General features: G+C 43.1%; 1 protein-coding gene across 1 annotated transcript; it reads right to left on the reverse strand.

Annotated features, from left to right (window-relative positions):
- Positions 1-4,518: 4,518 nt before the first annotated feature.
- On the reverse strand, positions 4,519-11,341 carry LOC308326285 (neuritin-like; the record flags this gene model as incomplete). The annotated part of the gene is made up of 3 exons (XM_080779092.1): positions 4,519-4,774; positions 7,382-7,541; positions 11,335-11,341. 3 exons carry the CDS (start codon positions 11,339-11,341, stop codon positions 4,519-4,521), a joined length of 423 nt encoding a protein of 140 aa, XP_080635218.1.
- Between the last annotated feature and the right edge of the window lie 4,430 nt (positions 11,342-15,771).

The following is a 15,771-nucleotide window of genomic DNA, read 5'->3' on the forward strand; positions in this document are numbered from 1 at the left end:
TCAGTGCGCCTTATTTACGAACGACCACAGCTGTGACGCATTCACACGAATCACACAACCCCAGCTTCAGGGTAGGGTCGCTCAGTGGACAACCCCAGCTTCAGGGTTAGGGTCGCTCAGTGGACGACCCCAGCTTCAAGGTAGGGTCGCTCAGTGGACGACCCCAGCTTCAGGGTAGGGTCGCTCAGTGGACGACCCCAGCTTCAGGGTAGGGTCTCTCAGTGGACGACCCCAGCTTCAGGGTTAGGGTCGCTCAGTGGACGACCCGGCCCAGCTTCAGGGTAGGGTCGCTCAGTGGACGACCCCAGCTTCAGGGTTAGGGTCGCTCAGTGGACGACCCCAGCTTCAGGGTAGGGTCCCTCAGTGGACAACCCCAGCTTCAGGGTAGGGTCTCTCAGTGGACGACCCCAGCTTCAGGGTAGGGTCTCTCAGTGGACGACCCCAGCTTCAGGGTAGGGTCTCTCAGTGGACGACCCCAGCTTCAGGGTAGGGTCTCTCAGTGGACAACCCCAGCTTCAGGGTAGGGTCGCTCAGTGGACGACCCCAGCTTCAGGGTAGGGTCTCTCAGTGGACAACCCCAGCTTCAGGGTTAGGGTCGCTCAGTGGACGACCCCAGCTTCAGGGTAGGGTCTCTCAGTGGACGACCCCAGCTTCAGGGTAGGGTCTCTCAGTGGACAACCCCAGCTTCAGGGTTAGGGTCGCTCAGTGGACGACCCCAGCTTCAGGGTAGGGTCGCTCAGTGGACGACCCCAGCTTCAGGGTAGGGTCGCTCAGTGCGGGCACTCGGCACACCCGGTGCACAACTCACTGGAATTTTCTAACGACAACGCACCGAGTGCACTGAATAAACGAACGACAAGAGAGCTGCACACCAGTGCGTTCAGGGCGCATTTCCGAACGCACCCTATGGTGGAAGAAAAATGCAAATTCCCTCCTCTCCTTTCCTTGCATACTATACTGTATATTATATGCCGGAAGGCAGGATTCAGGAGAATTGCTTTTTTTCAACCCCAAAGTCTCCCTGAACTTGAATGCAGCATTTTTGCGTTGAACAAATGTGTTTATAAATCCATGTCACACACACTGCATTTCCACTAAGCTAAAGGGTTCTGGGTTGCGTCTCGAAAATAGAAGATCTTACAAGCCCTCAACGCGTCGCAGCGCGACGTTCAGAGCTTGTAGAATGTAGATCTTCTATTTTCACTATTTTTGTCCCTCTTTGTGGGATTTGCACGTCCCTGTGTGGAGAAAGAAACAATACTACAACTAACAGTTTATGTAAAAAGTCTAACCTATAATTAGCATGCGTACAACAATACTGTGGCCGAGGTACAAAACAACAAAATATTGTTTTGGTGGAAAAAAACGATCATGCATTTCTGCTGAATGAATTTTTAATAAAGTATTTCAATAAAAAAAAAGATAACCATACAATTTTCAATAACTTAATTGGGCAACAATTTGGAATGTGTGTTTATACCTAGTTTAACTTAAAATGTTTCCAAACATGTAATAATATTATAGCCGCAATTAAGCGGCTGTAAGTAAACAGCCATTACATAGCTACATAAAAATGTTATATATTATCAGAGAACAGTTGTGCATGTTGGTATAAATAAATTATATTGTATTTGTAATGAGATAGTGTACACTGTATGAGTATGTACAGGTAAAATCATTAGTTCCATTTATGTCTCTTGAGAGAGTACAAATGGACCCTTCAGAGTAGAATTAACTAAGGATTTGACTCTATTTTGTATGTCTACCGGTATGTAGTCATTGCTTTGTAATACTCTTGTTGCATACGCTGGATGTGTCAGTGAAGCAGTGACATCTACCCCAGTGGTTCTCTAGCCCCCCCCCCCAAATAATCTTTGAATTGGTGAACCCCCCCCACCCAAAAGGAAAGAAAAAAATCTTTGAACTGGTGACCCCCCAAAAAATTATCTTTGAACTAGTGACTCCCCCCCAAAAAATAATCTTTGAACTGGTGACCCCCCCAAAAAATAATCTTTGAACTGGTGACCCCCCCCACCCCAAAAAAATCATCTTTAAACTGGTGACCCCCCCCAAAAATAATCTTTGAACTGGTGACCCCCTCAAAAAAATAATCTTTGAACTGGTGACCCCCTCAAAAACAATTTAGACAGTTTTCATAGTATAGTTTGTTGATAATGTTTTATGCAGTAATGCTCCTTTTCCCTCTTGAGGGACCCCCTCCCTAACCCCCCTGGGGGTCCCTGACTCTAACCCTAACCCCCCTGGGGGTCCCTGACCCACAGGCTGAGAACCACTGGTCTACCCCTATACGGTATGTGCTGTACTCTATATTACATTGCTGTGCTGTAGAGATCATATCTATATGTGCTTATTATTATATTGGGAGTTACAGTATCCGCCAACGTCCATACAACGTGAACTTTCCCACTCCATTCAATGTGCTTGGGACTCCCATAACAAACCGTGTGTGTGTGTGTGTGTGTGTGTGTGTGTGTGTGTGTGTGTGTGTGTGTGTGTGTGTGTGTGTGTCTGTGTCTGTGTCTGTGTGTCTGTGTCTGTGTGTGTGTGTGTCTGTCTTTTTGGTGTCTTCATAGGGGTATTTGGGGGATAGAACGTCAAGTTTCTCTGTCTTGAATGATTGTCACTTAAACACAAAGTTCTAGAACTATAGCCTTAACAACAACCCCAAATCAATATTGCTGTGCTTTATAAATAGGCAGAAATACGAGACTATAGCTTTTGTTTCAGTCATATATGCTGGCCAAACCCCTCACTCACACTATGGGTCATGATTTCATAATGTATCTATAATATATTATCTTATTCACCTACTATATATAACTTATATGAGATACATGACTCTTATCGCTTGTAAATAATGTGATAATTTCTCAGATAATTTCTTGGGCTTTCTTTATATAAAATAAGCTGTGGTTTTAGGGCTCTGTGGTTTAGGGCTCTGGGCTATAGACACACATGGTATGTTGCTAACTCGGAGACAGCTATCTGACTATAGACTTTGCACTGATTAGATTAAGACTATGTGAAATGCACAGAGTACATACATGGGTTGTTTGGCCATGAAATCCACAGAGTGAAAACGAATGAGAGGTGCCAAAGTCATCTATGGCTCTGTGCTAACCTAACCTTCTTAAGCCCTATATTTAAAAACAAAAAAACAAGCCCAAGAATATTAGGGACGCCATGGGGTTAAAGTGGTCAACGTAATCCCGCGAATGCAACGATATGGCCTACTGAAATATTACTCTGAAATCCTTGGCTATAATAGGAGGACGTCACCACCAACACCCCGAGGAATGTGCAAGTGCTCTGGGAAGATGGCGGGGGCGGTGTGGGGGTTGGTGGTCTCCTCCTCTCCACCGTTAGCCTGGGCACCATTGCATGTAGGGGATATGATCCTGTCGGGAGCGGATGATATAGTTACGTCATGTTGTAGTATTGTTTTGTAGTCATCAGGATGATATCGTTACGTCATGTTGTAGTATTGTTTTGTAGTCATCAGGATGATATCGTTACGTCATGTTGTAGTATTGTTTTGTAGTCATCAGGATGATATCGTTACGTCATGTTGTAGTATTGTTTTGTAGTCATCAGGATGATATCGTTACGTCATGTTGTAGTATTGTTTTGTAGTCATCAGGATGATATCGTTACGTCATGTTGTAGTATTGTTTTGTAGTCATCAGGATGATATCGTTACGTCATGTTGTAGTATTGTTTTGTAGTCATCAGGATGCTATCGTTACGTCATGTTGTAGTATTGTTTTGTAGTCATCAGGATGATATCGTTACGTCATGTTGTAGTATTGTTTTGTAGTCCTCAGGATGATATCGTTACGTCATGTTGTAGTATTGTTTTGTAGTCATCAGGATGCTATCGTTACGTCATGTTGTAGTATTGTTTTGTAGTCATCAGGATGATATCGTTACGTCATGTTGTAGTATTGTTTTGTAGTCCTCAGGATGATATCGTTACGTCATGTTGTAGTATTGTTTTGTAGTCATCAGGATGATATCGTTACGTCATGTTGTAGTATTGTTTTGTAGTCATCAGGATGCTATCGTTACGTCATGTTGTAGTATTGTTTTGTAGTCATCAGGATGATATCGTTACGTCATGTTGTAGTATTGTTTTGTAGTCATCAGGATGATATCGTTACGTCATGTTGTAGTATTGTTTTGTAGTCGACAGGCAGGAACAACAACTTTATTGAGGGAAAAGGAAGGTTCCTTCCTTTTTTCTCAATAAAAGCTACAGGCTACGAGAGCTTTTATTGAGGGAAAAGGAAGGAACCTTTTCCCTCAATAAAGTTGCCGCCTGTTGTTCCTGCCTGTCGACTACAAAACAATACTACAACACGTAGCGATATCGTCCGCTCCCGACAGGATCATACAGACTTTTGAAACAGAGACCAGGCTTTCCTCCGAGGTGGTGGAAAGCCTGGTGAGGCGAGGTTAGATGAAGATGGGAGGGGGGACGGTGCGGGGGCGGTGGTCTTATGTGGACGCCCAGATGGAGCCAGTCATTAGGAGCGTGCTGCAGCCGAGCAGGAAGGACCAGGGGGGAAGACCCTGGGCCAGCTGTGAGCGCAGCAGGCTGGGGGGAGCGGAGGAGGGGCTGCACAGGTCGAACAGGCTCCCCTGGAAGCGGATCTTCCTGGAGTCCTCCCTCAGGGTCTCCCAGATGGGCCCCACTTCCTCCTGGCAGTCGGAGAGCGCGGTGAGGGCGCACGTGTGGAACGCCTCCCAGTGGCTATAAATATATATAAACATATATGGGAAAGACACAAAAAAATAAGGTTCAGATGGGGCTCCGCAATTTAACCCTTTCTGACCTGAGATCAGATTCTAAAAATGTCTGTTTGAAAATGACAGTTTTCTGAAAAAGCTATGTTTCTATGTTAGTCGTTCTTCAAAAATAGCAGACCTACAAGCTCGTAGGTCTGCTATTTTTCAATAGCTAAAGCATAACATAATGCTAACACCAAAAGGGGTTCCCGCCCCAAAATGGGTTAAGAGACAGTGACATTTAGAGGGTCAAAAACAAGGGCAAACATTGTGCAGCGTGTGGGAACCGGCCGGTTGCCTTAATTAATAGTGTGAGATTTATAGATTTTGGGGCCTAAATAATATATTAGAAGCTTTTTTTATCAAAAATTGATCAATGTCACCATGGTCCACATATACTGTACAGTCAGTGTACACTGCAAAATAATCAATACATAAATAAAATAAACTACTTTCTGGCCTTGACAGCCCATACATCCAAACAGAAAAGTCCTAACTGATTGCTGACTGCGACTGGCGTTAAACTCACTTTGCCACTCACTTTATACATGCGCATATACCCTCTATAGCAGGGCTGCCCAAAAGGCTGTGCAGGTGGTAGATCACATTACATGACCCTGCTAGGGGGAGGCAGTTTAGAGACCAGGATTACTGCATGTTTTTTGTGAGGGTAAACCTACCCTAGGGGACACGGGGAGAACATGTGAGGGTAAACCTACCCTAGGGGACACGGGGAGAACATGTGAGGGTACCTACCCTATAGGGGACACGGGGAGAACATGTGAGGGTACCTACCCTATAGGGGACACGGGGAGAACATGTGAGGGTACCTACCCTATAGGGGACACGGGGAGAACATGTGAGGGTCCCTACCCTAGGGGACACGGGGAGAACATGTGAGGGTACCTACCCTATAGGGGACACGGGGAGAACATGTGAGGGTACCTACCCTATAGGGGACACGGGGAGAACATGTGAGGGTACCTACCCTAGGGTTCAAGTCTCCATGGTGATGCATGGGCAGGAACTTTACCCTTGCTGTTATGCTGTACCACACTGTGTGCCATTTCGTTTTCGACACAGCAGAAAAGAACACGAATGTTTTATCGGCCCGCCCCGTGATTGTGGTCGGGTGCTAAAAACACTGCGGCATCGTCTACTCTACACTACAGTCACTGTTCAGGGATATATAGATGTGTTTCAACTTGGATGTTCCGTACTGCGGCGGGTGGTGTAGAGAGCTACGCACTAACAATGACACACACCAAAAAAACCACATCTCTCTCTTCTGAATTTCATTACCGCTGCAGCAAGGTCATAAATTATTTAGAAGTGTGTATGGCTCCAGTGTTTCAGCCCCAACATTCACTACTTGTGTTTTTCTCCCTCGGAGATAAGTACATACATCTGTTCTCTTTCTATCCCGGTGTTCTCTGTCACGTATAACGTGATGAATGCCTTTATGTCGACCTGCCATTTCACTCAGTCACACATTAATCTATACGCTTTACATATACCGCTATGCACCACAACGTCATATCACGACATGCTGAGCTCAGCCACTTGGTGTCCGTCCACTGAGGACAGACGGAAGGACGTTAGGATGTCAGTCTGTCTCTCACTGTCTCGCACTCAGTGGTGGAAAGTGACTGTACCATGAAGTACATTTACTCAAGTACCGTACATACCTGTTGTAAGTACAATTTTGAGGTGCTTTTTTTTAACTTTTTTTAAAGGAGTATTTACAAAGTTCAATACTTTTATAGACGAAAGGTATCCTTCCTCCAAGTTGTACTGCTTGTCAAAGTGTGAATTGCAGACTTGAAAAGAAAAGAATCCAAGGCACTCGGATCCGTCTTTGGTGAAAAATTAAATAGTTTATTTGATGATGAGCGAGGCAAATAAATAACAGGACCTACACGTTTCGACCAAAAGGTCAGCCTATCTATTCAATACTTTGTGCGTCCACTAAGGAAAGTTATTTTTATTTACGCTAAGGAGGAGAGGCTGGTCTGATTTCGATTTGAGATTTAAAACCGAAAGTCCCATAGCCCTTATACTGAACCAGTAGAAGGCTATGGACCAGAGCTACCTGGTTGTTAGTGTTTTATTGTACCTGGTTGTTAGTGTTGTATTGTACCTGGTTGTTAGTGTTGTATTGTACCTGGTTGTTAGTGTTTTACTGTACCTGGTTGTTAGTGTTGTATTGTACCTGGTTGTTAGTGTTTTACTGTACCTGGTTGTTAGTGTTGTATTGTACCTGGTTGTTAGTGTTGTATTGTACCTGGTTGTTAGTGTTGTATTGTACCTGGTTGTTAGTGTTCTATAGTACCTGGTTGTTAGTGTTTTACTGTACCTGGTTGTTAGTGTTGTATTGTACCTGGTTGTTAGTGTTGTATTGTACCTGGTTGTTAGTGTTCTATAGTACCTGGTTGTTAGTGTTTTATGGTACCTGCTTGTTAGTGTTGTATTGTACCTGGTTGTTAGTGTTTTACTGTACCTGGTTGTTAGTGTTTTGTTTTACCTGGTTGTCAGTGTTTTATGGTACCTGGTTGTCAGTGTTTTATTGTACCTGCACACGGCCGCCACTCCCCTCTCACTGGTGACGTTCTCCTGGTAGTTGTCCATGCTGTCTCCCAGCTCCAGGACGCAGTCAGAGAAGTCCTTGTAGATTCCCTCACACTTCACATTGGGAGAGTCTCCTCCTGCCGCCACAGGGATGGCCAGGAACACTGAGGATGACGCACACACACACACACGCACACACACACGCACACACACACACACACACACACACGCACACGCACGCGCACGCACACGCACACGCACACGCACACGCACACGCACACACATACACATACACACACACACACAGAGGTGACACAGATTTTAAATCCTGACAGTTGTCTAAAAAATAACTATGTTTTCATGTCAGTGGTGCTCAACCTTTTTCATGTCAAGGTCCCCAAATCTATATGTATTTGGCCGCCTATCGACCCCCATCTGAAAATATGTTGTTCCATACAGGGACCTTCCCCGGAAAGCAAAGACTCAAGTTAAAAACGTTCGCTCTGAAATAATATACTGTATATTCAAAGATTTGCACATTTTCAAGATTTTTCAAAAATGGCAGATCTACAAATGCTTGTAGATCTCATTGTAGACGTAACTCGCTCATCCTCTCCATTCCCCCCTGGTTCACGGAAGTAATTTCTCTATGGAGAATAACATGGGGTGATCTTAATATCGTCTGTAAGAGCCACTTTATGAGGTCATGTCATGATGACCTTAATTGCTTTGATGTTGATTGCCTATTCTATGCAACAGTGTGATCACTTAATTAGTGCAGCAGAGTACTCTTTTTACTGCCTTGCTTAGATTGGTCAGTCTTGATTGAATGCTTGTGATTGGTGCTCCTTTTCTTTGATGTATAAGTTACCCTCCTGTCCTCCTGTTTGAGCTTGTCAGAAGCTGTGAAGTTGCAGTAGAGAGAGCACATATTATTTCTACCACAGTAACCACTCTCATGTTATCTCACCATGTAACTTTATTGAGACATTTTGTACCACTTGTATTTTTTGCCTTTACTTCACTAAAGTGTTACAACGGATACCACGTGCGTCAGAATATTTGTGCTCACAGCTTTTGAAGGGAATATATTTTGAAAACTGAACAGAAAATATACGCCTCTATATTTAGTAGAAATAATCGCTCTTTGGATCGCCTGAAGATTTAAGGACATTATGGACATTGTTGGATTCCAGGATAATTACCAGCCAATTTTTGGATATCGTTGGGAGGACTTCTTCAACACAACTCAGTGGAACAATGACACTCATTTGGATAGAAAACAACTTCAAAGGTAAAGAAGAAAAGAACAGATTCTCAGCTGTTAAATCCTACAGCCTTTGAGGTTTGACCCAAGCTACCCAGTGACTTTATTCATTTCTCTGTGTAAAACAAGTGGCTATTGAAGACTCTGCGTGTTCAGAAATTGTTATGCATGTTGTCTGAAGAGAAGAAGTAAATACTTTTTATTCTTTTGCATACAATTTACGCACTGTTTTTCTGACAAGATGGCTGAAGACAAAGAGAAATATGACATGGAAATGGAATCTAAAAGAATGAGTAAACCAACTGAGAAAGCTTTGGAGGATAAACTGCATAGGCTTATTGGAGCTAGAAGAGGAAAATTAGCCCAAATAACCACTAAAACGAAGGAAGTTGAAAGTCTGATGAGTGATACGGCCAATCTGCACACAGTGCAAAGCATTGTGAACTTTGATGTCAATACTCTTGTTGCTGAGTTTGAAGAGCTCACTAGGCAGATAGGAGATATTCTGCCTGAGGAAGAAAAAGATGCTGATATAAGAAACTGGTTTGAACCTAAGATGCTGAATATAACTCAGTTTAAAGACACAGCTAGGCAATGGATGGATGCTTTGCATGTAAGCGAGTCAGATCAGGAGCATCCAGCACTTGATGAGGAAGTGGAGGATGATATAAGACCTGATGATAGTGCATCGCAAGTTTATTCAAAGGTTTCAGTTGCTGAACGGAGTGAACGCACATCTGTCATATCCACTCGGTCATCAGTTCGAGCTGCTAAAGAAGCAAAGCTAGCTGCATTGGTTGAACGTGCCTCAGCTTTAGAGGAGAAACAGAAGCTGGAATTGGACGTAGCACGTCTGAAAGCCCAGCTAGACAAGCTGAACTTGTATACAGAGATCGCTGAACAAAGAGCTGAAGTGAGAGTACTGAGTCAGTATGAAGAAAGGGATGGCATGAACAGTTATGTCCACTCACATGTGGCAGGAAGAGCCCAAGCAAAGGAAGAAAATAAAATGTATGATCGCTCACATGTGTCAAGCAAAGCTCGAATAAAAAAAGAGACAATAAGCCATCCAATCACTAACACAGCTGTAGCTAGAAGCAAGGTCACAACCAAGTTACCACAAGTTACAGAGACACAACATGTGAGGCCAAGGCACACAGACATCAATGACAGGCAACAGCTTGATAGAAGAAATGATGGCATTCTTCATGTAATGGAGAAGCAGAATGCAATCACTGAACTGCTAGTTAAGCAGCAGTCCATGGCCCAGCTTCCAGTTAAAGAGATTGCAGTGTTTAAAGGTAATCCACTTACATATAGATCGTTTATCAGAGCTTTCAAACAAGCAATTGAACAGAGAACTGATGATGACCAGGACAAGTTATATTACTTGCAACAGTACACTGCAGGAGAACCACAAGACCTTGTGCGTAGTTGCGAACACATGCCACCGCACAGAGGATTCAAGGAAGCAAAACGACTGCTTGAGAGACATTACGGAGATGAGTTGATGATTGCTAGTGCTTACATTGACAAAGCTCTGAATTGGCCACAAATAAAATCCGAAGATGGAAAAGCACTGAACACGTATGCTATATTCCTGACTGGCTGTCGTAACACAATGGAAGATGTGGCATTTATGGAGGAAATGGATAATCCCACAAATATGAGGATGTTGGTATCCAAATTGCCATACAAAATGAGGGAAAGATGGCGTGACACAGCATTCCAAGTCATGGAAAGAAGAGGACACAGAGCAAAATTTGCTGATCTTGTAAACTACATTGAGCGTCAAGCTAAAGTAGCAATGGATCCACTCTTTGGAGACCTCCAAGACAGTCGCACATCTACAGCAGCGAAAAGCCAGGAAAGGGGAAAACCTGACAATAGTGGACCAAATAGAAGCAGCTTTGCTACCAATGTGTCTGTAGAACAGAAAAAGCCAGATGCAACAGTTAAGCATGCTAATCCAACTAAAGCAGCAAACGCCTTCGAGACCCCATGTATTTTCTGTCAGGAGAATCACACATTGGAATCATGCAGACAAATTAAAGGGCTAGCACACGAAGATCGTGTTGAATTCGTAAAGACAAGAGGCCTTTGTTTTGGATGTTTAACGCAAGGGCACCTCAGTAAAACTTGCATGAAGAGGATGGAATGCAAACAGTGCTCAGGTAGACACCCAGACATTCTTCATCAAGAGAAGGAAGCCATTAAAACAAATGTGTCAACAAGTAATGACAGCACTTTGAGCGAAGACATCACAGGCACTCAAAGATCTGTTCCACAAGAAATAGTTGGCTACACCGGGGGCGGAGAGACCAATTGTATGCTATCAATTGTGCCAGTGAAAGTCAAGTCCTGTAGCAGTGGAAGGTCTGTAAACACATACGCTTTTATGGACCCTGGCAGTACAGCGACGTTCTGCACAGAGGAGCTCAGAAAGAAGCTGGACTTAAAAGGAAATCTGACTCAGATCCTATTGAGCACAATGGGCCAAGATAAACCAGATGGACCGAAGCTGGTTAACAGTTACAAGATTTCTGACCTGGAGGTGTGTGGTTTGGAGGAGAGTACGTTTCTTCAGTTACCTAAAGTCTACACACACGATAGCATCCCGGTTCAGAAAGAGAACATACCCAGTCAACATCACCTGCGAAAATGGCCTTACCTGAATGAAGTATGCCTACCACACATTGACGCAGATGTGGGCCTTCTCATAGGAGCCGACAATTCAAAGGCAATGGAGCCGTGGCACATAATTAATAGTCGAGAAGAAGGACCCTATGCTGTTAAGACTGTACTTGGCTGGATGGTGTGTGGACCTGCAAAGAACAAAAACGAACATTCCAAAAATACGACAGATCACTACAACATCAACCGTATCTCAGTGTTGGAAGTAGAACAGTTATTGGTGCAGCAGTATTACAAAGACTTTCCAGAACGTCATTATGATGACAAGGAAGAGATGTCTCAGGAAGACAAAAAGTTTATGCTGTCAGTGCAAGAGACCACAGAATGTGTGGATGGACATTACTGTGTTGGACTTCCGCTGAGGAACAAAGAAGCTAAAATGCCAAACAACCACTGTGTGGCAGAACAGCGAGCTACTAGCTTGAAGAACAAACTGAGAAGGAATGCAGTGTTTCCTGATGACTACAAAAGCTTAGGAATGAACGCCAAGAGCTTGATGGAAAGTGAAACATGGTTGAACGGGCCACAGTTTCTGTTGCAGCCAGAAAGTGAATGGCCACAGAGACCAGACAACGTGACTCAAAACCTGCAAAACGACCCAGAGGTCAAGAACGTCACAGTGAATACTATCACAGCTGAAGAAAAGCCTGACTCTGAAAGAAAAGAGTTACAAAGCTCAATACTTCAGTTGGAAAAGGATCCAGAGAAACAGAAGGTGCTTATCGAACAGCACATGGAAAAGTACAAATCTACTTTGGAAAAGAGAACACTTACCTTGGAACAGTTGATAGATGCAGAAGCAGAAATCATCCGATACAGTCAAGGTCAAAGCTTTCCTGAAGAGCTGAAGGCTCTCTGCAGTAATCTGTCAATCAAAGGAAACAGTCCGTTGTACAAGCTGGACCCCACTTTACAAGATGGCATGTTGAGAGTTGGAGGACGGCTGAACAGATCCGCTCTGCCAGAGGAGGCAAAGCATCCAGCGATCATCTCAAAGCACTCCAGAGTTGCCACTCTCATCTTGCAAGATGTTCACGAAATAATTGGACATTGCGGACGCAACTACATGTTGTCGCTGCTGAGACAAAGACTTTGGATCCCTCAGAAGTGGACAAAGCTGAAAAGAAACTTCATGACTGGAGATGTAGTGCTCGTGGTTGACAATTCAGCCCCACGAAACACCTGGACAATGGGAAGAATTATCCAAACCATACCTGACTCCAGCGGAACGGTGCGCAAAGTGAAGCTGCAAACGAAAACCAGCACGCTGGAGAGGCCGATACAGAAGCTGTGCTTGCTGCAAGAAGCAGTGTGAAGACGAAGACAAATGATTATTAGAATAGAATTGTTTATTGCATGCTTATTAGATTTATGTTACCTGGCTCTTAGTATTTTTTGTGAATTTGATAATTGCTTAAGTATTGCGTAACCAATTAGGGGCGGATAATGTAAGAGCCACTTTATGAGGTCATGTCATGATGACCTTAATTGCTTTGATGTTGATTGCCTATTCTATGCAACAGTGTGATCACTTAATTAGTGCAGCAGAGTACTCTTTTTACTGCCTTGCTTAGATTGGTCAGTCTTGATTGAATGCTTGTGATTGGTGCTCCTTTTCTTTGATGTATAAGTTACCCTCCTGTCCTCCTGTTTGAGCTTGTCAGAAGCTGTGAAGTTGCAGTAGAGAGAGCACATATTATTTCTACCACAGTAACCACTCTCATGTTATCTCACCATGTAACTTTATTGAGACATTTTGTACCACTTGTATTTTTTGCCTTTACTTCACTAAAGTGTTACAACGGATACCACGTGCGTCAGAATATTTGTGCTCACAGCTTTTGAAGGGAATATATTTTGAAAACTGAACAGAAAATATACGCCTCTATATCGTCTACTATAAGCATTGTGGTCCAGAAATAAACAAAAGCTGTCTCTGCGTTATTGTCAGGGAGGTGTCTCTGTATCGTTTGCAACAGTCAGTCACTCATATATGATACAGTCTAGCTTCTAGCGAAAATGTAACTAATTCAGTAGCGGTAACAATAGCGTTTTCTCTCAGTCAGTTGATTCTTCATATCCATATGAGTGTGAAGAACACAGTTCTTATATGAGGCGATCTAAAAATCCCCCCTATGGGGGATTATTATAATGCAAATAAAAAGTCCATGAACCTGTGGATTTGCGCCCTCTACCGATGTTGACGTCAGACTTCGGTGCACTCTATAGCGGAGTGGTTAGTGGCCAGGTCAACAATGTGTGGATGTGTGTCCCCCAAATTGCTCCCCGAGCGCCCTAGAATGCAAGGCTGTTCACGGCTCCTCGCTGTTATAGGACGGGTAAATGCAGAGGACGAATTTCACCTATATGTGCATAATGTATACTATTTATAGTATACATATAGGCCTATGTGACAAAATACACCCCAAAGGATTGGGGACTATATTCTATTCTATCTATTCTAAAGAGGACGATTCTACAAATGCCTTCCAAACCCTACCAGCTCTCTGAAACGTTGCTACCATCAGTGGTTCTTAAACTTTCGTCAAGGACCTGCACTCACAATTATATGTATTTGGCTGCGGACCCCCGTCTCAAGCCAAAATATTCTGTTCCTAGGGACCCCCAGAAGCATTGAGTTGAAAATGTTCGCTTTAAAGGAGAATTCCATACTAAAAGGCTTTCTTATCTTTCTTTGTAGTTGTTACGTCCCCACCAAAGAGGTCCAGGTGTTATTTTGTGCAAAAGCTCCTTATTGGCTGTTTCCCCTACCATAAGCCCTAAATGAATTGCATTGAACTGAATGGGAATTGAATGGGGCTATGGGGTGTTGTGCTAATTCGCTTATTTCCATCGCTCAAAATTATAATTTCTTTGTATATATCCTCTCTTCATAATGTAAATAATATCCCAAGCGGCACACTTTACTACTTCTTTCTTTGGAAATAAGCGAACTAGCATAACACCCCATAGCCCCATTCAATTCCCATTCAATGCAATGCAATTTATTGAGGGCTTATGGTAGGGAAAATAGCCAATAAGGAGTTTTTGCACAAAAAAAACACCTGGACCTCTTTGGTGGGGACGTAACAACTTCAAAGAAAGGTAAGAAAGCATTCTAGCATGGAATTCTACTTTAAGATTTGCACACATTTTCAAAAAAAAAAAAGAATCAAAGATAGCAGATCTGCAAGCTCATATAGCACGACATAATATGAATAATGTGTTTTTGGCGATGAAGCCACATTTTGTAACGACACAGATGCTGTCCCGGTCTAAATGGGCTATGTACAGTACTTTGTCGTATTGAAGATATAGCAGATGTATAAGCTCACAGCGCATTGCATCACGACGTGTTGTGAGCTTGCAGATCTGATATTTTCTCTATCTTTGAAAATGTTGATAAAAAAAAACCAGGGAACGTTTTTCGCAATGTCTTGAATTTAATCTATAATGATACAGCACTGACAAAGGTCTTATAGGACCCAAATGTTTGCTTTTTAATTGCACTTTGAGCACATAGCACTTTATGAGCATGATACAATAAAATAAAAAAATATTTTCTTAAGTCTCAGTCTAAGGAGTTTTACTTCTATTTTCTATACGGTGAGCGAGTCTTTTCCTGTCAAAGTTTCACATATATATTTAGGCCATAGTGAAAACAGGGACACAATAATGTACCTGATGCCAAAAGAGTTGAAAGACTAAATCAGACCCAGCATGTCTTCAGGAAGAAGACAAGAAATGAGGCCATCGCACTTTTGTTGTTGTTCCTGGGGATTAAAGTGTGACAGCGTGGATCCAACCTGGCAACCCCCATTCTGGTGTCTGTCTGTCTGTCAGACAGACAGACAGCGTGGATCCAACCTGGCAACCCCCATTCTGGTGTCTGTCTGTCAGTCAGACAGACAGTGTGGATCCAAACCTGGTTCTGGTGTCTGTCTGTCTGTCAGACAGCGTGGATCAGAACCCCCATTCTGGTGTCTGTCTGTCAGACCTGTTCAGGAAGCCTGGTGCAATTCTTTAACCCATTCTGACCTGAGATCAGATTAAAAAAAAATGTCTTCTACATCCTGACAGTTTTCTGAAAAAGCTATGTTTTCTATGTCAGTCGTTCTTCGATTTTTCAAAGAATAGCAGACCTACAAGCTCATAGCGCGCCACTTGGTGGCGCGCTATGAGCTTGTAGATCTGCTATTTTTCAATAGCTAAAGCATAACATAATGCTAACACCAAAATGGGTTAAGATAGTCATATACCAAAGGGATAATATGGTTCTTTCTCAGACTCACTTCATCTCTTTTCTCCAAAAGCTGTGTAGTAGATTTTTGCGGCTGCGTCTTTTGTGTGTTTTCAGAGAAACAAATGCTTTCTAAATATGTTCTCAAAACGTTTTTGTGACAACTTTATTAATAATAGTAGGACCCCCCGAA

Source organism: Protomyctophum bolini (genome assembly GCF_963924005.1).
Source record: "Protomyctophum bolini genome assembly, chromosome: 2".
Classification (NCBI taxonomy): domain Eukaryota; kingdom Metazoa; phylum Chordata; class Actinopteri; order Myctophiformes; family Myctophidae; genus Protomyctophum; species Protomyctophum bolini.